Source organism: Strix uralensis, chromosome 14, assembly GCF_047716275.1.
Source record: "Strix uralensis isolate ZFMK-TIS-50842 chromosome 14, bStrUra1, whole genome shotgun sequence".
NCBI lineage: Eukaryota > Metazoa > Chordata > Aves > Strigiformes > Strigidae > Strix > Strix uralensis.
In genome coordinates this window covers 19,957,096-19,981,533 of record NC_133985.1, presented here as the reverse complement: position 1 = coordinate 19,981,533, position 24,438 = coordinate 19,957,096, and the positions used below count along the sequence as shown (strand labels likewise).

Genomic DNA, 24,438 nt, shown 5'->3' with positions numbered 1-24,438 from the left:
GTCCCCAGGCTTGGCAGCGGAGGGGCTGCCCTCTGTGCCGGCTGTCTTCAACATCCGCTGAGGTTGGAAGAAAATGGGTCAGGCTTGCGAGTACAGCAGAGATCATTCCTCCCAGGTATCCATCTCTGATCACCCTCACCTTCTGCAGTGAGAAGGACCTGTTCTTGAAACCTGCCTGCCTGGAAATGAGCTTTTCCTGAGCAGCCTAAGGCTCTGCATCCTAGGTGAATTATTATAAATATGTTTATAATTATTTACCTAATGACAAGTGCCTTCACAAATGATTTTGCTAACACTTAATGGGACTAAAGTAACATCTGAAGCTATAGTAATGAAAATATAATGCAACGTGATATCATGATAACAACACCAAAAAGACTGATCCGAGTGGGATTAGTGTCTCACGATCCCAGCTGTAGGTGGGTAGTTAGGACAGAGAGGAGCTTACAGTGCAGGGAACTGTGCTAAAGAGTGTGAACAGGCAACGGGCACAGGGAGAAGGAATATTGTAGGGATGTTGTAGAAAAGAAGAGAATGCAGGGTACCAGGAGATAAGGACCCTTTTTTAGAAGCATGGTCAGGCTAGTGGTCATGGGCACTGTCAGAAAGAAACTACGAGTGGGTATTTGTTTTCACTGGACAGGTTTCTTGTATTCCTTTTTTTTTGGTTTGGTTTTTTGTTTTTTGTGGGGGTTTTTTTGTGTTTTTTTTTTTTTTTTTAACAGTGACAAGTGCTCTGAATAAGACATCCTGTTTTTTTTTGTCTTCTGTGATGACGTGAGAATTGCAGAGTAGTTATTTCTGAATAAAGACAGTTTCAGTCTGGAATATAGAGTCCATATCGGGGAGTTATATGGAGAAGGTATAGAGGAATAGGTATCCAGCATCACTATTGCAAAGCCCTTTGCGGATGCCCATCCACAGCAGGTAAGGCAGGAGGCTTTATCCTCTGCGGGATGAATTCAGAGGGACAGTGGAAGGTGCAGAGGTGACATCAACTAGGCAATGAGGACACTTGGCCTCTGGCTGAGAGTGCTTTTGTTTATAAATGCAGCATCCACTTCCCAGGAAAATATTTTTGATGTTGACTTCAGACATCCTCTCTCCAAGACCGGCCTGGCCTCCTGGCTTGCCCAAGAGACAATAGAAGGAAAACAAGCACAATAGGTGCATGTGCTAAATACTTTAATGAGCACTTCCACACCATTCTCCTGTATTTCCCCATATCCCCATGAGTCAATAAGCACCTCATGCAGCTTTCTAGATAGTGCATAATAAACTGATACAGCTGTGGACTAGCCTGAACATGAGCTCTCATTCACTGAATAACCCATAGAAATGTGAACTTATTTTTTTCCATGTATATTGTCTCAATATAACATTCCTAGTAATTTATTTGCCTGTGTAAGCTTTCCACAATGAGATTATGCTTAGAATAGTTTAGATACAGTTATACAAATTAGTGCAAAAGGCACTGTGACAAATTTTGCACATGCACAAATACACAGCTGATTAATCTGCACCTGCAAACAGAAAAAGGCCCTTGAATTTGTTGCCCTGTGGCTCTGGAGGATGTGTGTCTCTCAGTTGTCTGGTTCATTTTGAATAGCAAGTTAATGACAGTACACAAATCGCCAGTGATTAAGCTTCGGTTTCCATTGTCAGCCGACATAATGTCCTCCTCCAGTAGTACTTTGTGATGTTGCTCTGTGATGCACAGAGCATTCAATAAGAAATGATGTAAGTTCTGTATCAGAAATTCAGCATTTATAGTAGTTAGTTGGGACAATTTTATCTCCTGGAGACAGGGCTTTTAAATTATGACTAATATTTTTCATGGTATCTGGGAGTCTTTCATCTCCAGCTCACTCTCAGATATTTAGTCCACATAGACTTACATTATTCCCAAACCACTCAGTCTTTCTCTTCCAGTTCACGCAAGAGAAATATTTATGATTTATGTAAATGGTAAATTATCAACTTCAGAAAATGTATTTACTTTTTAATATTGTTTACACACAACCAGTAAGAGGATCTGGAGCCAAGGGTGTGGATCACAAAGCCTTGCAAAGAGAAAAGGGTTATGAGTAGAGAGGACCTAAGTCCCATTCTTTTAGACATTAATAAATAAGAAATGTGCTGTTTTGGGATAAAATTCTGCCTCCGTGTCCAATGATATAAACCCACTGAGGCCAGCTCTTTCAGTAAAGTTGGTCTGACTCTGAGCTCTGTGTTGGTTCCACCAGCTCAGGAACTGTTCTGATCATTTCTGCCCTGCTGCTGACTCTCTCAGACAGTTTATCAACAGCTTTGCAATTATCTGAGCCTGTGAAAAGCTTGTATAAGAATCAGATTTCACTTTGTATTTTCCATCATGCTCCAGGTTATACTAAATGATTGTTATCTTTGCATGTTTTGGAAGTGTGTGACTGCAAATATAATTTAGTGTGAGAATTAGGGATTGTTGGGAATTTTTCAAGGAAATAGCTTTGCAGAAGAAAAAATTTCTCAAACTGGGCGTGCACCACTAAAAGCAACATTTCTACTGGGAAAGGTGATTGCTCAGGGTATGGGAGACCTGGATACGTTATTCACACTGCATTTTTCTCTCTCCAGTGAACACCCTAACACTGCTTTTGCTAACCTGGGGTTAATTTCTCACTTAGTTGAACCTGAATCTCTCAGTTTACATCCATGCTAATAAAATCATCAATGCTTCCCAGCTCTGGCACCCCATCTCAACAATGTCCTTTCTCCTTCCCTCTGGGTGTTGGTTTTCTTCCAAAGACAGCCCAAGACTGTAAGGCAAGAGCTGTGACAGCATTTTTCTGATCTTTGTGAATGCTGTGATATATCTGGTGTGGTTCGAAGCCATGTCCCACAGCCTGCTGGCCCGGCCTTGCTGCCTGTGACACAAGGAAGGCGACACAAGGCCTTCCTTTCATTTCTGTTTGGGAAAAAAGAAAAACAGTTTTAGGACGTTCTTCAGTTCATCCATCTGCCCTCTGAGTGTTTTTGACGGCCAGAAGACTTTGGCAGAATGGGACTGTTCCTCATTGCCCTTTATAGCTTTAATCATAGTTTTCCCTGTTGTTTGTATGATGAACTCCAAACTGTAGCTTGGTTGGCAGTTCAGTATCTCTTTAAATCACTGCTGGCTTCTCCTATGTCATTAATATTTTATTTATGTTGTATTACATTTCGCATCAGTCTCCATGCCAACAGTTCATGCCAGGAGCAATGTCTGATAGAATAATTTAAATCCTCAGAGATATGAGCACTTTCTTTTTGGATAGTGTCATTAAGTCAGGTTTGTTTTGTCCTTTGTTTTGCAGTGTCAGAGAGCCAAGGCTGGACGTGGTCCTCCTCTGCCCCATGCCTGCAGCAGTGTCCAACGAGGACACCTCTTCACACAGTGAGAGTTGAGGACTAACACTCACTTAAGCCGACATCAAGTGTCATGTACGACTGACAGCAAATCCGTAGGGAAAAGCAGAACCTTTCGCTAGACCAGATGATAAATCTGGGAAAGCACAAGGTTTGGGGTAGAAAGTCCCTTCCTCAGGACACTTGCAAACTCTTGCTTGTGAAGTTGCACCATCCTGGCTACACCACGGTTAAGTGCAATCCATGTAATGATTTTATTGTTTCCCAGTTTATATTGTTTATCTGAATGGTGGGTTTCTATCTGTTTCTGCTACCGTCAAGCAAATCCCTCTGACGCTGGACGGGAGAAGAAGCCAATGTGAGGAAAGACAGAGGTAAGCTTAGCTCTCTCTTAACCCCATACAGGAGGGCCACAATTCTGATTTATGCTGCAGATTTGCTGGGATCCATATAACGTGCCTTCTAGGAGATTTATCCGATGTCTGCTGCTGAACATCCATTTGTTCTTGGAAGTTGTCTTTCTTCCCTTTTATCCTGCAGTGGTAACAGTCAGTTCTCAGCCCATAAGGTCCTGCAGAATACAGACAGCAAAATGATTTCTGCAAGGAATATTCTAACCCTGTGCTCATTGAACTCCTCTGGGTTCCAGAGAAAGGTGTGATGCTCGCTGCTGAGGAGCACATGGCTGGGACAGGGTGAGCTGATGGGTGTCTGGCCTTTGGCTGAGCTGCACTTGGCATTCCTCTGTCCACATCTCCTACCAGCTTCACTCCTCCAGCTGTTTTTCTGAATGTGTGTGTTGCACATGAGCACGTTTGAGGGTCACATTTGTTATTTCAGGCGTTAATAGATGTCCAATAAAGAGCAAGGAACAGTACTCAACCTCACAGGTCCTGCAAGAGGGGACCACTCAGCTGGGACTGCATGACTTCCGTCCTGCCCTCTCTGGGATGCTCACACCAGCACCGGAGAATTGCAAAGACTAGAAAGAAATAAGTGAGTCAAAATAAAAAAAAAAAAAACCAACACCTAAACTATTCAGATTTAAGTAAGAGAAGAGGGTACAGCCAAAAAAGGATGGAGTGTCAAGGGAAAGAGCAGCAAAAAAGCGTGAGTGTGTGTTTAACAAAAAATGGATACAAGGGACCCCTAAAGGATTGTTCTTTGAAATGCAAAGTCTGGATAAAATAATGTATCAGTGAGGACAATCTAATGCCACACAGGAAAGATGTGGCACTTAAAACACTTTAGACTCCTGGGGCCTGACAAATTCAAGTTTTCTCCCACCGTACTCTTAAAATCCTAAGCCTGAAAGACTCAGGGAATGATATTAATCACAGGTGTAGCCAAAGGCAGAGATACAGGAATCACAGCTGCCTTCATAAGCCTCTGGACCAGAGGGGATTAAAGAAAAATGAGTTTACTGGAGCAACTGTGGAGTTAGCACATATCATCCCAAGAAGCAATTTGTCAGTATACAACACCTCTATGCAAGCGAAGGGGAAGGAAAAGAAAGTCCTAGGCAACAACCTCAGCTTATACACATGGCTGCATTGATTTTCCATGCCAATTAATGCCAGCTAAGAATACATCCCTGGAGACCACACAGCCAGAACTATAGGCAAAATTGCCTCGCTTGAGATTACAGACGCCCTTGCAGACTCATGGTATCAACCCTCCTTATTTGCTTCTGTTTCTTTTATTAAAAATCCACAGTGGGGAAGAGACTGATGTGTCTTCCTGATGCTTGCAATATAGTTGAGGGAATATCCGCCTGTTTCAGCGAGCCAAATCTATCCTCTATCTTGTTATTTTTTTGTTTTGTTTTGTTCTTTGTGGAATATAATGGGTGGCCTTGCTTATTTTTCCCAACTAACAGTTCCTTTACAGATCAAATTGCAAGCAGTCCTATAACTTTCTGACATAGCAGGGTTATGAAAGACCTGCAGAAGTGTCTTGCAGTCCCTCCTGTGAAATCTGACAATTTAAGTTTCCATCCTGGTCCTGACAGTGATGATTTTTTATACCCTTTTAAAATTCACTTCTGCTCTGACAGGTATTGGAGAAATAAATGAAATCTGCAATCCTTTGTGCAGATGGGAGGGCATTAGATGATTCACTGGCTTTGAGGGTGCTAACACCCTTCCTTTACACGTCTTGTGTTGGTTTAATGGGTAGTTTGCAGCTGTGGGATCATTACTATATTTTGTAGTTTTGTTCTATTATTAGCTATTAAAGGAATATGAAACCACAGATAGTGTTGTATTAAACTACCAGTTCCTGTATTTATTGACACCACCTGGGGATTAAAACAGCTGCTGTCACTCTGCAGAGTTATCTTCAAAGCAGGGGAGAAATAATGAATACGTGATCAAAGCACCCTCTCTTCGTCCCATTGTGCAGTAATTACAGATGGAAACGTTTTCTAAACAGGCAGGCTTGGCTCAGGGGAAACGAGCAGTGCAGAGGCTGTGCCCCGCTTGGCAGGAGCTGGTGTGGGAAAGCAAAGCCAATCCTGAAACCTCTGGTGGTTCAGAGATGGGAAATGCTCCACAGTCACCATGGCCTTTTCCAAGGAGAAAGCCACTGCAGGAGCGTCTGGGGCACGTAAATACCCTGTGATTACTCTCCAGGGCACATAAATACCCTGTGGTTACCCTCTGGGCATGTAAAGACCCTGGGGTTAGCAAGACGGATGCTTATTCACAATGACCAGAACCATGTTTATAATGAAAAGTCTCAGTGACGTTTTTGTGATAATTTCAGCTCATTCTGCCATGGCTGCTGGGCATGTTCCTGCCTCTCCAGAGGTTGATTGGGACCTTTTCACCCAAGAGGAACTCTGCACTCAAGGGAAAATGTATTTACCTTGAAAACAGCATGGTACTCTGTCCTTTGGAGGAAAACAGGAAGAAACCATTGGAGCTAGGATGATGTATGGTATATGTGTCAGAGCCACTAGCTTCCGTGTGTGGGCAAAAGGGACACAGCAAATAATGCAGCAAATGCACAGTAAATCATTTAGGTACCACGAGGCTTGGCTGAGATACATAAAACCCCCTCCTAAATTTACAGTGCCTCTCCCTTTTTGCGTTGCAGGAGGCCTGCAGCCTCTCAGACCTATGTCGGTGGCATCTTGAGCCTGCCACTGCCAGGCATGGCTCCAGCCACAGCAAGTGGTACACTGAAAGGCACCACTTCCAGAAAAGGTCTGAGTGAGTCATTTGAACATTAATTGGCATTAATGTCAAGCATAGTTCTGTTTTCTGGCCGCAGCCCAGCGCAGGTTGACATGAGCTGGTGGTGTGTAAGCAGCGACTCTCAGTCGGTGGGTTTATGTTGAGTCATCTCTGGAGCCAGGTGGCCTTTATGGTGTTGCTGTTCAAAGTTTGATGATAAGAGCGTGTTGTGGTTAATGATAAATGTTACCTTCCTCCTTCAAAAAATGCTGGGACTGCTAAGGTAAATCTGAAGCTGGAGGCTAATGAGAGAAAGGTAAGACACATCCAGGAGCTGGATCCCTGCAGCTCTCATGTTCTTGCGGAGCCCTCGTAATAATTATGAATAAAGCACCGTTCCTCCAATTCACTTTCTAAAATAAACCATCCAGATGGCTGTAAGCGAAGACCTAGTCATCAAGCTGAGTAATGCTTATTTTGAGTACATTAACCAAAAAATGTGTACAATTGTGCTGAATTATGCACAGTGCAACTCAAACAGATGCACATGCAGAAGCAGGAATATCACAAGTGTCAGACAGCAGTGGTTCACATTGTCCGTCTAGTCCTGGTCTATGGGACAGTCCTGAGAGTTATTTAAGGGTGTCTAACATGTAATGTGTAGAGAAGAAGAATGTCGTTTCTCTCCTACAGCTTTATAGGTACTGGAATCACTCAGAAATATGTAACAGGAGGTAGTGCTAAGTGAAGATCTTTTCATTTTGAAAGGAGATGGAGAGGACAGAGAGATTTTCTTACAGTCTGTGAGAACAAGATTATTTGGCTTTTCAGCCAATGCTGGGGTTCTTTCCCCTTTTTTCCTCCGGGATGTCCAATTCAAACTTGGAAAAAAATGAAATCTGAAAAGCAACACTATCAGAGGAAGGCCAAACCCCAGGTGCTCTGCTAGGGCTGCCTGTGTCCATAGTGCAATGGAGTAAAATACAAACTCAGAGATGTCTTCCAGTCTGCTCTTCCCAAACTAACACACTTGTTTAGTACTTGTACTGAAGTGCCTGGTAAGTGCAGAGAGGTGTGTTTGATTGCTTTTAATGGGCACACTCAGTGGGATGGCTTTCAGCAGCATTTGCTGCCTGAGTGGCGAGGCATCATCACAAGGTCTGTCCAGCTGGGGAATGCTGGAAGGGTCTTGCTGGCTACCTCCACTGCTTTCTGTTTCCTGCCTTTGCTCCTCAAACCTCCAGCAAAAAGCTTTCCTCAGGGAACATCCCCCATGGTGTTATGGAGGCTGCTGCAAGTGCCATCTGTACTGCCCTGCCGTGTGCCCAGCACGGCGCCCACCTGCACATCACAGGAGCTTCAACTGAGAAAAATACCACCTGAAACTCGGCTTGTCCACTACACGCCAATTTCCACAACTAAACTTTGTGCTAAAATACAGCCTGCGTAATAACAATTACTTTATCTTTTTTTTTTTTTTTTTTTTTCTCCTCCTTCCTGAATGCAATTTTTATTAGCTGTGAAATCAAGCCCTTTCCCTAGCTGGCAGTATGTGAGCAACCTTCATGTATAGGAAGATTATAGTGGTACAGCAGAAAAATAAAACTATTAGAAGCTCTTGAGGCATAAATTCAAACGCTCATTAATCTCTGTGGGCTGCATCTGAAATCTGAATTTTTATAGTACGTGGGTGGTATTTTCAAAGTGAGTTGCTGGAATTGGTTGGCTTAGAGGATTGACTTAGATGATAGCAATATGTTTCTGAACCACAGTCCTCTGCCTGAACAAGATGCAGGCTGTGGTTTCTGCTGTGTACATCCCCGATACATGGTTGTGCCCGTGGCGTGGGGGTGGCTCCAGGTCCCTGCAATTCTAGCGCGGGAGAGCAGAAGGGCTGTGGGGAGCGCGTGAAGCAGTGGGACTGACACACAGAGCTGTTGATAGACTAGCTTTGATTTTTCTGATACTTACTAATTCAGTTACAGCCTGCGTTTTATGTGTCTTTGCTTTATTCTTTTTTTCAAGAAGCAGTTGAACTTCCTTATCTGGGACAACTCAGATTTTTTACTGTGAAACCCCAATTAAAATTGAAGATGTGGTGGATGTGTCATCCCAGTAATTCTGTACCACTCCTGTCTTTCACCCAGAGGAGTCCCTTATTATTACCAGATCGTCTTGGTATCACTGGAGACCTAAATGTCAGGAATGAGGTTACACTGGCTTCGGCACAGGAGAGGTGCACTTGACCCTTTTGCTTTTGCCTGTCTCTTAATTGCATCTGGGAGCATCAAGTTCGTTGGTTTAAGTTGTCATAACGCAAAGATTTCTGACTCACCACTGCAAGAAGAATAGCAAGAAATAAACTACTGTACTTACAGAAGTTTAGGTTACAACTAAAGCGTTATCTCTTATCAAAGGCAGGCTTTGTGCCTAGAAAGAGTAAAGGCCAAAGGCTAAATTCCAGCTCCAAGAAGGATGAATGCTGGAGGGATTCCCTATTAGAATTTGAAAAGAGCTGTCACTCACTTTGCCATCACAAGTGTCTTGGTACCTCAGATCTAGGAATTTTCCACGTTTTGTTAGAAATAGTACTAAAATTTGAAGGATGGATGAAGAAACTCATGATTATTATGTGAGATGATAGTGGAAACATGATTTTGTTTTCAAGTTTAAAGCAGTTTGGTTTTGGCTTAGGTAAATACGGATTGGAGGAGAACCTAATCATATTTTTTTAAATAAGTATAAATAGCTGAATCTCCACTTTGGGGGGAAGCAGCGGGTAGTGATTTGGCTACGGTAGATCCTAAACACAAGATTCAGCTGAAGGAAAAATTTTGCTTATGTAGCTTTTTATCTCTATTTTGTGCAGGTGTGAATGAGTGCAAGATACTGAAAGACGTGGTCCCCTGGGAGCAAGGTAGGCATTTACCAGAAAAAAAGGTAAGATGGTACAGAGAAGAAAACCTATCTGAGTGCATTAAAGTCAGCTGAAGAAATATTGTCTTTCATTCTAACAAGAAAGCAGCAGTTCAACATTTCTTTGGTGTAATAATACAGTTTAATAAGAGCCAGATTCTTGTGGCTTTATGCATTGTTGAAGCATGTAGGCAGGTTGCTATAATGAGCTGAAGAAAAACCCTGCAGAACCTGCAGAAAGAGGATTTTTTTTTTTTTTTTTTTTTTTTTTTTTTTAAATCCTGTAGCTTTGGTTTTATTTTAGAGCATCAGAGACGCAGAGCTGTGGATTCCTTGTTCAGGAGCACAGCCTGCCGGCTCCCACCGCAACCAGCAGCACCGGGCACGAGTCCTCCTCTCTCGACCGTCACCCAAGCGAGTTTGTGTTTGAGTTTGGGAATGCTTTAGGTTGTGTTTTCCTCTTGTAAATGGACGTGCCCACTGAAATCCCGATGAGATACCCACAGCCTTTACTCCAAAGCATGGAGAATATATAGGGAAAAACCTTGCAGCTCTCTGCAGGGACAAGAGGTTTGAACTTTTACAGATAAAAGCCAGAAAAAAACCTCCTGAAACAATGGGAAATAAATAGTTCCTCTCCTCTCAGACTACCAGGCTACTTGGAGGTCTTAAGAGTTGTGGGGTTATTGCAGGCTGTGGCATCAATTGACTTTACCAGGCACAATTATTCCTATTACCTTATGGTCTCTCTGAGCTATACCCAGCACTTAAGACCGGGGCTGGCTTTTAGCAGACTACAGGTATATCTATGCCACGTTTAAACCCCTGAGATGTCTGCACAGCATGGGGGAAAGGTGTTCAGAGACAGCAGCTGGTGCTGTGTGCCTGTAACTCCAGTTGAGGAAGGGCTATTACTTTAATTTATGCCTGCTGACATCCATTTGTAACACTTTTTCCTCTCATTTCATTGTACTTCCAGTTGCACCTTTCCCTCCTCCTTATTTTCCCCTTGGGAAGGCTGTGGAACATGAACCCCACAAATGCGTTTTTAAAAGTTAAAAAAAAAAAAGAAAAATAAACCCCAGAGTTCCTGAGCTATGATTTATGCAACAGGGTGATCAGGCACAGCCAGGTGATGTACACCACAGTCTCCATGCTGCAGCTCAGCTGCCATGGGTGCAAATCTCCTGCCCTCATTCCCCTGCAGAATTTCCTGCCTGCAGAGTCCTGCTCCCACCCTGTTCTGCTCTGAAAGCAAAACCTGCTGGAGGTTTGTGGTTCAGGGCCATAACACCATCTCTTCCATCCTTCCCTTCAGCAGAGTGGCGGCTGGTTTGCTCCAGGACCCCACTCCTCTCTGCAGCTCGTGTGCCTGCGATGGGCTACCTCTGCTGTCACACACCCACACTGGATTTCCTGCACCGATCCCTGTCACAGCAGAGGTAGTGGCTGTGCAGCATCAAGAAAAATGTGTTCTGGTGTAATGGCTAGATGGCAGCAGGGACCAAGGTAGGTGCTGTTAGGTACACAACACATGCTTGAGAGTGTTTAATAAGTACAAAAGTCTCCTTCAAGTTGTGTCTTTTTACTCTGCAGTGAATAGTACTTCTGATGAGATATCTATTGTTTGTTCACTGTCGGACTTTAATCTCAATAACATTGCTTTGTTATAAGAAATCAGAAACTGCCGGAAACCCATGAGCTGGAGTCATGCTCTTAAATGTGCTTAGTAACTGCCCCTTGAATGAAGTTGGTGGCCTCTCTTTAGTTGAAGGTTTGACTAAGTGTTACTTCAACAGGCTTCAGGTTTGATGACCCTAAGAGCTGTGACATGGATATGGTGTTACTGTGGACTTTGGGGAAAAGATGACCAAAATAAATATCACTAAGCTATGAGCTCACTTGGCTGGCTGCAAATGCAGAGTTGGGATGAGGAGTGTGGTCTTCAGAGAAGCTTGCTGAAGGATTGTCTGTCTGTCCTGGCTGGCTGCAGGTATGACTGCTAAAATCTGTCAGTGTTGTTTCTAAATGCACGTGCCCAACAACTTCCTTTATAGGATGAATGCACTTCTGTTATTTGTGCTTGGGAACCATCATGCAAATTTGGCCCATAGCACATTTTCATACAGAAAACACTTTTGCACAAAATCAGCTTTTTAATTTGTAGAAGCTCTCATTTTCAAACGAAAACCTTGAAGCGAGTTATCACAACCCCCGTTCCACAATCCTTGTGATCAGAAGCGATGCTGGATACCAGTATAAGGAGACTGGGAGACCTTCTCTGAGGCAAGAGCACGGCTGCAGTGCACGATGCTGTCAGCCGCTGGCATACGGGGACAAGTTTCCTTTTGGGATTTGTTTGCTTGTTTTCAAAAGCGACTTGCTACGGAGTCTGTGTGCCACCCGTTTGGATGCACAAGAGAATGACCTTCATCCTAAGGAAGATCTCAGCCACCAGCATCCTGCTTCCTGTGACACCAAAAGCTGTGCCCGCCGCAGGGGCAGCTGCCGGAGGAGAGCCTGGAGTCGGGGCCAGCAATGGAAATTCATCTCAGCACCAGATCCCCCCCTGCTCCTGCTGTGTAAGCCCTAATTAAACCCTTGCAGCAGAATAATTAATCATTAGTAAGGGAATTAAATATTAGTCTGTATTATAGTAAACATTAGTTATATATTAACAAGCTCGTCAGCTATTCATTAACCTTTTAAGCCCTTCCAAATCCCCTTTATCACACTGCAGGTTTGTGTTAAATATCTGTCTCAAATGACCTTAAGCGTGTGCCCTTTTACTTGCTATTAAAGGCATTACAAATTCCAGAACCAGTCTAGTTATTTTGCCCCTTTACTTATTATCTCCCTTTCTATTAGGCTTTATTTAAATTCAACTGTAGTGAAGACTTATCTGATTATTGATATGGAGCCATTAAAACCTCCCAGAGATTGAGGGGATCACTTCCCAAAGTGATATATGATAACAGAGGCAATGATTCTTTTTTCTTATTGTTGCTCTTGTGCCGCTCGCAGTCAGCATTGGCAGATTTTATCCCTCATACCTGAGGATGTACCCTACAAAGATGCAGGACAGAGAGAGCAAGAGAGAGTGAAACTAATGAGTATATATAACCCCAGATAAGATTCAGAGCCACAGATCCATTTTTGGTCCCTGACTTCCAGCTCATTAAAGCAAATCCCTGAATTTCTCTACACCATCCTTCCCTCATTGGAAGCTAGGGCTATTTCTCCTATGCCCTCTCTATCCTTTTTTACTAAAAATGTAAGCTCCTCAAGGCCGTAGTTTGTCCAGCATCAGGTCTCCCACCTGCAGGGTTTACAGCCCAGTCACTGGCAAGGTGAGATGACGGGCATGAACCAAGTGAGTGAAGGAGGGAGCAATGGGACCTGCTGACTGTAGTGTTTAACTCTGTAGCGGCGAGGGATTTGTGGCCAAAACAAGGGCAGAGCTGCTTTTAGGGGTCAGGCTAGGCCATAAGGAAAGTATTTATAATGTCTGGATAAAGGAAACATCTATCCTCCCCATCTGAAAGCCATCTTGCAGGAGAGTCTGGGTAGCCTTGGCTATGAAGTCCTGGCTCTCATTGCCCTACATGTTGGTTAGTCAGGAAAGAAAATACAAGCCAAATTAGGAATGAAAAGACCTGTTTGCCGGGTTCCTGCCCGGGGTGTGAGAAGCAGCAGAGGTGCTCTGTGACAGGGTGCTGCTGGGCTGCAGGATGGGTGCTGCCTCCTCCCTCCCCACCTGCAGCCCAGGGCGGCGGCTCAGACCTGGAGATGTATTTGAAACCCTGTCCACGCTGCTCGGGTCTCCGGCCTTTGTGGTGATGGACTGTGTCCCAGCTTGTCCTTGCTGAGTGATCCTTAATCTCTTACATCTTTTAATTAGGGCAATTTCTTTTGGCCTGCTGGAAATGCTTTTCTCATGTAGATTAATTAAAAATAAAGCCTAGCTCTGACAATTTAATGTGCTGTGAGCTCTGGTCAGGATGCAGGCAGTCTTCCAAACTATTATTCATGACACCATTCTTGCTTCTTATTTACTTTTAAACCGTGTTTTGTGGGAACTGGGAACAGTAGTAGTTAGTCGTTCTCTGAAGTTACAGGCAGAATTAGTCCAGCTGTGAGAGCAAAACTGTGTATGAAGCACCACCTCCACCCTGCGGGCTGCAAAGCCCAGCCCATGCTGCTGAAAAGAGTGGCATGATGCCAGATGCCCTCGGGCAGCTCCTTTGTTTCAGGATTTGCACCTCTGGTCAGCAGGGTTTCCTGGCTTAAAACCTGGCAGTTCAGCTATTTCAAGTCATGTTAATGCTTTCTGTTGTTTGCTCCCTTTCTGTTAGCAGCAGCTGACTGGTTTGGTCTTTACAAGGTCTGAAACAATTGTCTGAAGACTCGAGCAGTCAGTAAAAGAAGATTGGATAGTTAATGGCTTTGTTCTGATCTTCTTCAGGGTGTCTATTTAAATTCTAGTTTGATTGGCCTGTGGGATTTGCAGAATTAGGATGATCTCTTGAGACTATTCACACTTGTGTGGATGACTTCAGGTTAGTTTCATCTTTGTCTGGCCCCTCTCTAACATATTTCCCATAAAAGTTATAATTCTGTACCTGCAATGAGTTTGGGCAAAGTTCCATTCCTTTGTGGTATGAACTTGTCCAAGGAATATTAAATCCCGTATTTCAAAGCCAAAAGAGCTGTTACAGACTGGATCCAATCTAACTCAGCAGGTGGGTTGCTGTGAGACTGACCTGCCATGAGGTCCCACCAGTGATGGGAGATGGGACCTGCATCTCTCAGGTCTAATCCAGTCTGGGACCCATCTACTTTGATTTTTCCTCTTCAAACTCTCTAACTTCTCTCCTGGATCTTTTAGTAAGGCTTCTTGATTTTAATTTCTTACAAACAGAGTTTGGAGAATAAACCATGAATTTAGCATCATTTCTGCTGATAGCACATTAATACATAGTGTGCAGCTTCCTTGGGTATGTTCCTGGGACCAGATGAGAAAAGTGCTCTGATGAAGTGGGATTTAGCTTCTCATGAATATTTATATAAGAAGTCTCCGTGCCTTGATAGTTCCTGGAATGTAAATGCAAAAGAGGAGGAAGCAGATTTTTTTTTAAGGGTTATTTTTTTATACATCTTTTAGTCTACTTTCGAAGTCCTAGAAATTATTATTCTCTTTCATAGCAAATTCCTGAACGCAGAGCTGCATGCTAACTAGCTGTGTGTGGCAGGACTGCACTACTTCACTTATAGAGATGCTATAGCAGGCAGTAGCTGATGGGGCACGGCTATACCTCTGCCTGGGCCCAGATAATTCAGCAAAGCTATTCACAGCATGGTGTTATTTGTGCTGACCAGAACATGCATTGACTGCAATATTCAGCAGTAGGAGAACATTCCTGTTGGCGCTGCTGGACTTTAGGACAGGCCTTTTGTTGAGCTGTATTTAAATGTACAAAATGGAAGTGCATCATAGCATTTCCACTTAACTTTCTCATGCGACTTGGCATGTGGTATCATAAGAAATGGAAATTATGGTGGTTACGGTATGTTCTACCTAGAATAATTCTGCTTAAATTCCTAGGGGATGCTAAAACACTGAACGGGAAGGGTAAAGCAGGAGCCAGGTGCAGAGCTGTAATGAAAGAAATTTTTAAGACAGTGCTGTGGCAACAGAGCTGGTTTTCCAAATTGAAAAAAGTTTTACACAGTGACTGGAAAGGGGCAAGGGGAAGGGAGGGGAAAGAGCAGTATTACCATGAGAGATATTCCTTCTTCTTATGAGGAAAACTGAATATTTTAAATCAGCAGCATTTCCTTGTTTAAGTAGTGGAAGACAGCCCAAAGCGATGAGCTATCATTCCTGCAAATACTGTTACCTGCAGGGTCTGTCTTCTTACATTTGGTACTCTCTGTTGAACGTGAACGTTTAAGTGTTTCATCACGGCACTACATTGCAAGAACTATCATGCAAAGAAACAGATTTCCCCCATTTGCAAACAACAGTTATAGGAAATGCTACCCTGTGCTGGAGTGCTGCAAAGTACCACTTACCCACACGGGGTATCAGGGGCAAGTGCTGTTTCAGTTGCCTTACAGCCTGTAAACATCAGTGTTACTCATTTGACTTCTTTTGACTGTGCACTCGGTACCAGCACTGTGGTGGTGAATTTCTGTTCTTAGAAGGTAATTTTACAAACACATTGATAAAGATCCATAATTTCAAATTAAGCACCACAAATAAGGAGTCATTTTTGCAGACTACAGTTGGTCACAGAACCTTTGATCTCTTAGTTTTATTCCTTTTAAATGTATTTTAGTTTAAGTTTTGCCTTTTGACTCTTTCAGGCTTCAGAATTCCTATGGCAAAATTGCTTCATATAATGATTTCACTGTTAAGACATCGCAGAAAACCAAAAAAATGTCCATGTATGGGATAGTCAAAAGATCAGGCAAATATTTCACTCAGTGTACAACAAAATATTATGAGGTAATTTTATTTCTTTTCCCATTTTTAGGTAAAAATATTACAGTATACAAGATAATCATATTAAAGGTAAAAATACAGTATTTTTCTTTTTCTCTAAACAGATCTACGTACAGTACACTTTTTTCTTTTTTCTTTTTTTTGTTTTTTGTACAAATATAACTATTATTCTATTAGGCTATCTGTATTCTCATCTGGCACTTAAGAACTGATCACAGGTCACCTTCTGGTTCTGCTTGTTTTCCTCAGCTGACACCTAAATGTAATGTTCATCTTACAGGTGTCTCTTGTAAACAAACAGTACAGTTCAGTGGTTCCCAAGTAGTAAGGTGTGCTTTAAGTAGTTGAAATCATGTAGCCAAACGTAAAAACCCAAGCAATCCAAGTCTGTAGTTGTGTCGCGCAGACTCATCACTTTCCAGTCATAAAAGTGCAATCCGAGTACTTGTATCACTGCTAAAACAATTTTAATCCCTTCCTGGTCCTCTGTAAGAGCCAAACATATAAACCAGTAAATTTGACAATGATTTTTCCTTTTTTTGTGAGAATGTTCTCAGTGGAATTGAAGCCTCTTCGTACTGATTTTAAGGTTTGAAACTACTGGGCTATGCTCTCTGTGATTTATCTCACCCTATGGCTTGCTGTTTTACCTCTGGAATCCAAAAGCCGAGCTCAGTTGTATCGCTGTCGCTGGATTAATGTTCTTTGAGCACATTAGCACAATATATGTTATTTCTGGGCATTCCTGGGAAGTGAGTTTTACATCATTATGAATATTTCAGTACACCGTTGTTGAAGCTGGGTTCATCTAAGGACAAAAGAGAGGCTAGGTGTGTACAAAGAGACCGTATCCGTTAGTGGACTAGGTAATATAGCTGGAAAAGGCGGAGAGGAGTTTTTGGCTGGGAATCCCTTTATTAGGTTCTAGCAGATGGATGCTTTACCCAACAAGCTTGGTTCATTTTTTCCAACGCTGTCATACAGTCTAAAAGGTAGATGACCTCTACCTGCCACACTTCCCCTCAGTCATTTCAGCGGATGATTTCTCATTTGCTTATTAACTCATTAACCACAGTGCTGTTCAAAGTTATCTTCATGGATGCCCGTGTAAACATAAAAGGAGAATACACACCCAAGGATAGGAATTTTTAAAATTTTTTAAGGAATATACTTGGCACATTTTTTCTTCAGACTTCACCCAATTCTGATCAGTACAGTCTCAGTTGGTATAAATGAGCCCAGTTGCATTGTCTTCACTGGAGTCAGATGGTGAAGATCTGGCTTTTTTGCCTTTAACTAGAGGTGCCTTCCCTATGGTGCATCTATTTCTGATGTCAAAGGGCATATATTTTTACCAGTAAGTCACTTTTGTACCATAAAAGCTTTAACTGGTAACTCACCAAGCACAGCAGTAACACAATGTGCTCCTACCAAGACTTGCTAGTTAGCAAAAGCTGAGTGTGCAGTACCCATCTTTCGCATGGTTTTTGCCCTCCTAAGATGCTGGTTGAGATTGAATAATGTTTAGAAAACCAGTTGCCTTTCTCTGTGTTCACCATCAAATGTCCTTATTTAAGTTCTTCCCAAATTTGTCGCTCAGCTGCTGTATAAGTCTTGCCAGCTCGCCAGTAGCTTGTGACTTTTCCTCTAAGAGTTCATAGCGGAGACTGGAAATATCTTGTTTAATCTCTTTAAGTTCTCCTAAACGGAAGAAAATACTCTTGTTAGCAATATTGAACCAAATAATTAATCTCTATGGTTTTTACCTGAGAAAGCATTAATTTCAGTCTCCTTGGTAATGAATGTGTGTGGAGCTCCATATGAAGTCTCTGCATTTATACACTTACTATTTGACTTACAAGAAATAACCTGTACTGGCAGTAGTGGTACTGACAGCAATAGCAAATATGTATGGAAAGTTCATATTTTTCCTCAAGTCTGTTCTCTCTCCACATATTGATCTCCACCTACACAGGCCATTTGCAGGAGTGTAGCAGTTAAGAGGTGTTAGAAGGAGGTTCTTCTCCATCTGCATATAAATGCTACATGACACCATGGCCATACAAATCCTTATCCAGTTCAAAAAAAGTCTTTGGGCATGGGCAGTACAGTCAAAAATTGCTTTACTTAGATCCCAAGACAAGGTTGGGTGCTGGCAGGATTGTGGGTGTCATAAAGCAAGAAGAAGTAGAACTGTAGGGCAGAGCAGGATTACATAAAGACAGATCCTATGATATATATGCTCTGCTAAGGAAAATTAAGTACCCAGAATTTCAAGAGCATAAAGGTGGCTCAGAGTCACCACTGCTCACCTTAGTGTGAGCATGAGTCTGCTCTCTCTCTACAGAGGATGTTATCTAAGCTCAACTCTTTTACTGGCCATATCAATAGCAATACCATTACATGCTCTATTCTGTATCAATTATAAAAATCTACTTGCCTTCATTGACCTCATCATTTTCTCGGTCAACCTGAGCCTTCAGTACATACCGCTTAATCAGACGTTTCATTATTTTCTGAAAAGAGAACAGAAACACTTATCTTAACACAAGCTCTCCACATTGCCTTGATTCTAGACTCATTATGAGCAGTTCAGACACCTGATTTCAGTATGAATAAAACCTGGCTTCACAGGGTGTAAAGAGAATTTTTTTATTGACTTCCCATTTATTTTATACTTTGTATTATGAACTTTGTACAATAGTTGATTGACAGCCATTCCATAATGAGCCCACGTACCAGGCACTTTGGGGTATTTTGTGGGATGCACTTGTATGCAGACTATGTCCCACAGACAGAAAGAAAACACAGATGATCCAATAACAAGCTAAGAAATGGGATCCAGAATCTTCCTTTAGCATGTTGCTGTTTAAGGTATCAATAAAAAAACATTTTACAGGAAGAAATATATGGTTAATTCATGATTTTAGCAAACTCTCTCACCATGATGAACTAAACATCTGACCTGAGGTTAAAAGAAAGACTCTGTTTGCCTTGCAATCAGGATTTTAGGAGAGAAAATAATTTTAGTGAAGGACAGAGAAGAGAGAGTTTGAACAGAAGTGGAGGACTTGGCTTAAGTGAGAGCAGTTTCTTAAGGAAATGGCAGATTTTAAGGGACATGCATGGGGAAAAAATAGAGCCATGTAGATTGGGAGATAATTGTTAGTAAGGAACAGCGTATATGAAAATAGTAGAAGATGGCTATGGATATGAGCTTGCAATGTGATATTGTTCCAAAAATGCATGTTACATTTATCTAGAAGGAAAGTAACTTTGGCAATCTTGGGCTGCACACTGGGTTACAGCTGAAGGCCTGCATCATTGCCTGCTCTTCACTACAGAAAACACACTCATCAACGGGGAAAAAAAATCTCATCTATGATGAACATAAAAAGGATTGCTCTTTCCAAGACAATGATTTAGGTCCATCCTCTGTAAACAGAGGAGAGATCACTGAGCATCCAAGAACAGATACATAAATGTCTTTCACTGACCAGATGGCCACTGTTAAGGAAGAAGCCTCTCCTGGCATGAGATCACTTATTCACAGAGCAATCACAAGCCTCTGCTTTGAACATCACTGAAAAATGCTGCAAGGAGTGTGAAATATGAATTAAGAGCTCAGTACACCCGCTCTTTTTTCTTAGTAGCCAAATATGAATTATAGCAGTGCAAAAGGCATGTGAACATCAAAGAAGGATCCAGTCACTTGTATATGTCATGCAGTCATGGAATATGGGATGTCTAAGACCTGTCCTTGTATCAAAGAGGCATCTGGCTAACCGGGTGAGTCATTAAGGCAACAGAGATGAGGCACAGCGCACGTACGGTGTGTTGAAGATGGCCAAGGTAGTAGAATCCAGAGGGAGGTAGGGTTGTCACCTGAGAAAACATAAATGAAGTAATGTTTGGGGAAAGTAGGGAAATCCTGGATCCAAAAAGAAATTATTGTTTCAGAACAGACAACAGAGAAAATGTCAACTAAAACAAAGAATCAGCACACAGGGAATGCGCTTATTACCTGGAAGAATATGATAACATAACATCTATCTGCTCCAGTTCCCATACAGCTTGTATTTTTGATGGACACTACTCAAATGCTACCCTATATTAACCACTCTGTGTGATAGAAATCACAAGCTTAAGGCTGCCTAGTCTACCAAATACCTGTTGTACACAGATTTGTCTACAGGAATTAAATATTAAAAATGTGACCACTTTTTAACAAGAGTCTACTTAGCCACTTAGTAGATATTTCTGCCAATAGCTTTAGGAAAGTCATTAATTTTTACCTTGATATTGCACTGTGGCTTCTAAGCCTTGCTTCTTCCCTTCTCCCCAGTACTGCCCCTTTTAGCTACAATGAGTGAAGTAGCCTCTTGGCAAATTATCCTGCTTACTGCAGGGAAATGCTGAACAAAACTTACAGACAGCCTCTTGATAATGAATGCTAAACCTGAAACAATTCAAATATAGCTGATTTCTATAAAGTACTATTCCCCCTTTCTCTAAAAGTTAACTGAAATTCTTCAGGTCTTAGAGATTTTTATACTAAGGAACAACTCAACTACTGAGTGTTGGTCTTAAGAGAATAGGTTCTAGGAACAGGTCAGGCATTTGTAAATTATAACTCTGTACTGAATTCCATCTTTTTTTATGTATTTATTGGCACAACCTTCAAGCTGTGCATTTGCCATTGGCTATCTGAACTCCTTCTATACCTTCTAGCACAAAGGGATGTGAGAAGAAAAGGACAGATTTGTGGCCAAGGCCACAAATGGGACTCATGAGATTTAGGGCTCAATTTCTGGTTCAACCATAGGTGTTTCAGGTCTGATAAGTCCTGCTGGACCTCAGTTCCTTGTCTTTAATGTGGAGGCCATGCTGTCTTCCCACTTCACTATTTATAGTGTTTTATTCTGGACTTCACTTATATGCACCTTTGAAGCTCACATTGTTACAGACCTTAATACTGCTATTTAATTCACAGGTTTCTTCCTGATGCTGTGTTTGTGAGCACTGCAGATGTCATTTGGCATGAGTGTGGGAGGTCCCAGGGCAGCGCTAATGGGAGGAAATGCTTTGCACCTTCATGTCCCTGGTCAAAATCAAACAAAAGTCAGAAGTGATCAGAGGGGGCAGCTACTCACTGGGGTATCAGATTTCAAAGCTGGTGATCTCAACTGCACATGTTATCCGTTAGGCAGTAGAAGAGTTTGAGAGTGAAGCGGGCAAAGGATTTTGCTCATTTCTCACGTGTGTGCTATTTTGTCTGTCAAAGCAGCAAAGAAATATACCTCTGAGCCCTTAAAAGTACAAACTATTCCCTCTGTTTTTTCCTGACAAATCCTTTCCTGAGTTTTGTAGATGAAGATGTTGTTGATAGCGTGACAGACTGCGGTGCTGAAAGACGGAAAAACTTCTGAGCTTAGCACAGCATTTTAGCAGTGCTCCATCTTAAAGTCTCAGCTCAAGAGGGTTTGATCAAGATATTATTTTGCTTGGAGTAGTTTATTCCAAGATCACGATGGCTATGTGTTGACGTGTTCTTCCTACTTTTCAAATTATTGCATGTTTAGTTTCTGGGTATTTTTGTTACCCCTCAAGAGTACTGTGTGTATGTAGTCCAAGTACACAGACTGCAGACACATCACTTGATAAATACAATTAAAGAAAAGAGTTCAGCAAGAAGCTACTGCTTCAAAGATTCCCCAGTTGTAGAAGAAAGCTTGCTGGCCAGATTATCAAACTGTTCTTTAGATAATCAAGACTATTACACTCTCCTTATGTTATTTGGGCAATCTCTTCCTGCAGCAACTGAAACTTCCGAAGATCATTTGAAGACAAACCTAGTAGGAGCATTATTAAGGCAAAATAACAGGTAGTTATCTTTTTCTATTATTCACGGTCGCCTTTGGCTTTTTCAACCTTGGAAATAAGGGACTAATTTACCACAAACATTAGGCGGTCTCATTGAGAAAGAATAGCTACAGGCAGAGAATGAGTCCAGCAGAGGCTGACACATCTTTCCGTTACCTGTGGGTTTGGCTGGATGGGAAAATGTCAGAAATGCTGAAATACCATTTTGAGCGGGACACAATCATCTCTTCTCTTTGCCTTTGATGGTATCAAGCCAAATAACTCCAGATGCCAGAGTGAATGTATCCCCCTTCTGACTTAGATTTTTAGATACTCCTTCTACCCTGACACAAAAACCTGAACAACTTTTAACACCAGCAGGAGTTTGTTACTGGTCTGCTGTAGAGCCTAGGAGCCCGCTGTGCTGGATGCTGTACCAACGCAAGACAAACCACTTCTAGAATTGTCATTGCACATTTTATCCGACTTAACTATTGCTTTCCTCAACTGTCTTTAATGTTGGCTCCTTCAGACATATCACGTGCCGTCAGATTTCTTTTCACTTTATGTTAAAAAACAAGGAAAAAATCCTGTGGGGCACATTTTGCTTATTGTGGTACCCTACTACACATGTTTTCACAAGAAATAATACATCTGCTGGCACAAACACTCCAGCCAAGACAGACAGTTGTGTTAGTTGCTGCGATGACTGCGGCACCCTGTGCCACCACTGCAGCCACAGGTATTTTTGAACCATACCACATTGCAGGTTTAGCTTGGTAGGACAAGTCACTGCCAGAGAAAGCACATGCAAATGTTAATGCAAAGGCTGGAGAGATGACTATATGCCATGACAAATGAAATGCTGTCAATGCAAGATTGGAGGATTAAAGCTTGAATGATATTTCTTGTATTAAATTAAATACCCTTGAGTGGAATTAATTAGCATGGCAAACACTAGCACCATCTGTATTTCCATGGGTGATAGGCTGCGTTTGTCTCTGAAGTGCCCCAACCCAGTCCTGTGCCCGTGCTAAGCCACAGCCTGGCATTGACGGGAAGAAAACAAACATGACCCTGGCAGGTAAGAGCTGTTCACTGACAGATCTCTTCCCTGACTCTTGCTTTCATGCTGTGATTACCTGATATCTTGTGGGCTTGTTATAAGCATTCTTCCCAGAATAATTTTCTGTATTTCGAGTGCTAGAGTGAAAACGAACTTTCTGAAATTATAAAACATCATGACATAATTAAATCAATGATAACTTCTCATATCCAGACAGCCCCAAACTAAACAGAGCTTTATAAAAACAGTAGGAAATGGTTCAATGTATGAGTAGAATAAAAGCTAGCACATTCAGGTCTAAAAAAGTAAACATTTGGAAGTCAGAAAAAGGTCAAAACCCACAAATTACTGAAAAATTTGGATTCTAAATTGTCTAGAGAAAAATGGTATTCTCTCACAAGTTTTAGACAAGAAGGTATTAAGAGGCACAAAATATGTTAATCTAATATAGATTGGTGATTATTAATTCAGAACACATTTTAAGAAAGGAAGAAAAATAAATGTTCTTGTTTAAAGAGAACAAATTGATGTGGTATGAAAATAAATTCTGAAACAGAATTGATTTTCATCAGTCCTTTTAAAACAGCAGTACCATTTGCTACTTTTTTAGCTCAATGAAAATATGCTTTTTTTTTTAGATAGAGCAGTAGTTTTTATCAGAGCACATCACAACTACTAATTTTGTACTCTAGAAGCTTTCAAGGAGATTTTTCTGAAGACTGCACACAATATTTGTAACAGATTTCTTTGACTCTCTTATCCACCTCAGAACATTTTGGTTCTAGTGCTAATGAAAAAAAATCACTTATTCAAAGGAATTAATTCATATCATAGACCCAAAGGAACCAATACATGTTATAGGTCTCTGAACCTATATGCAAGTGTATGTGCAGAGAAAGATCTGGTTAAGGGTTTTTCTTCCCTGACTGGACCAGAGATCCTGAGAAATAAGTGATTTTTTTTTGTTGTTGTTATTTTTTTTTTTTTAATCAGGATGCTGATAATGATTGAACTAAAAGTCTGATGTAATCATGTCATTATTTTTTTTTTGTTTCTTACTCATCAGGTGTTCCATGGTCTTACAGAGACTGTTTTGAAAATGATTTGTGAATAAAATCAACAGGCAAGCAAGGAATGACTGATACTCTTAACTGTTTATGTCAAAGCTGTGGAAACTATGAATTTTGCATGAGTTCCATGAAAAAGGGCAAGCTAGACATTGTCACTCATGTGGCTTGGGGAAGAAAGGGCTTAGACAAAATTTTATTACTTTGGTTTATGCTTTGAAGCAGAAATTAAATTTAAAACAAAGCAAGCTTCATGTGGTCTGATTCAAATAATGTTTTAAAAATATTACCTTTTTTAATCATTATTTGAGATAGTTAAAGGACAAACATTTCTTTTATTTCCAGACTCCACTGTTCTAGCGGATCTTTCACTAATCATAGTAATGTTAAATGAATTTATAGAGTAAAATGCCCCCAAATGTTCATCTACCTTGGTAATGCTTACTGTGTTGG

At 41.5% G+C, this 24,438-nt stretch overlaps 1 protein-coding gene across 1 annotated transcript in view; it reads right to left on the bottom strand.

Moving 5' to 3' along the window:
- Positions 1-17,451: 17,451 nt before the first annotated feature.
- Positions 17,452-24,438, bottom strand: part of TRPC7 (transient receptor potential cation channel subfamily C member 7) — a 79,523-nt gene continuing 72,536 nt past the window's right edge. Inside the window, exons 10-13 of the mRNA XM_074883390.1 lie at positions 22,995-23,075; positions 19,822-19,875; positions 18,431-18,506; positions 17,452-17,691 (exon numbers count right to left, since the gene is read on the bottom strand). Coding sequence (XP_074739491.1) covers positions 17,549-17,691; positions 18,431-18,506; positions 19,822-19,875; positions 22,995-23,075 — 354 coding nt within the window. The 3' untranslated portion in view covers positions 17,452-17,548. The remainder of the gene's footprint in view (positions 17,692-18,430; positions 18,507-19,821; positions 19,876-22,994; positions 23,076-24,438) is intronic.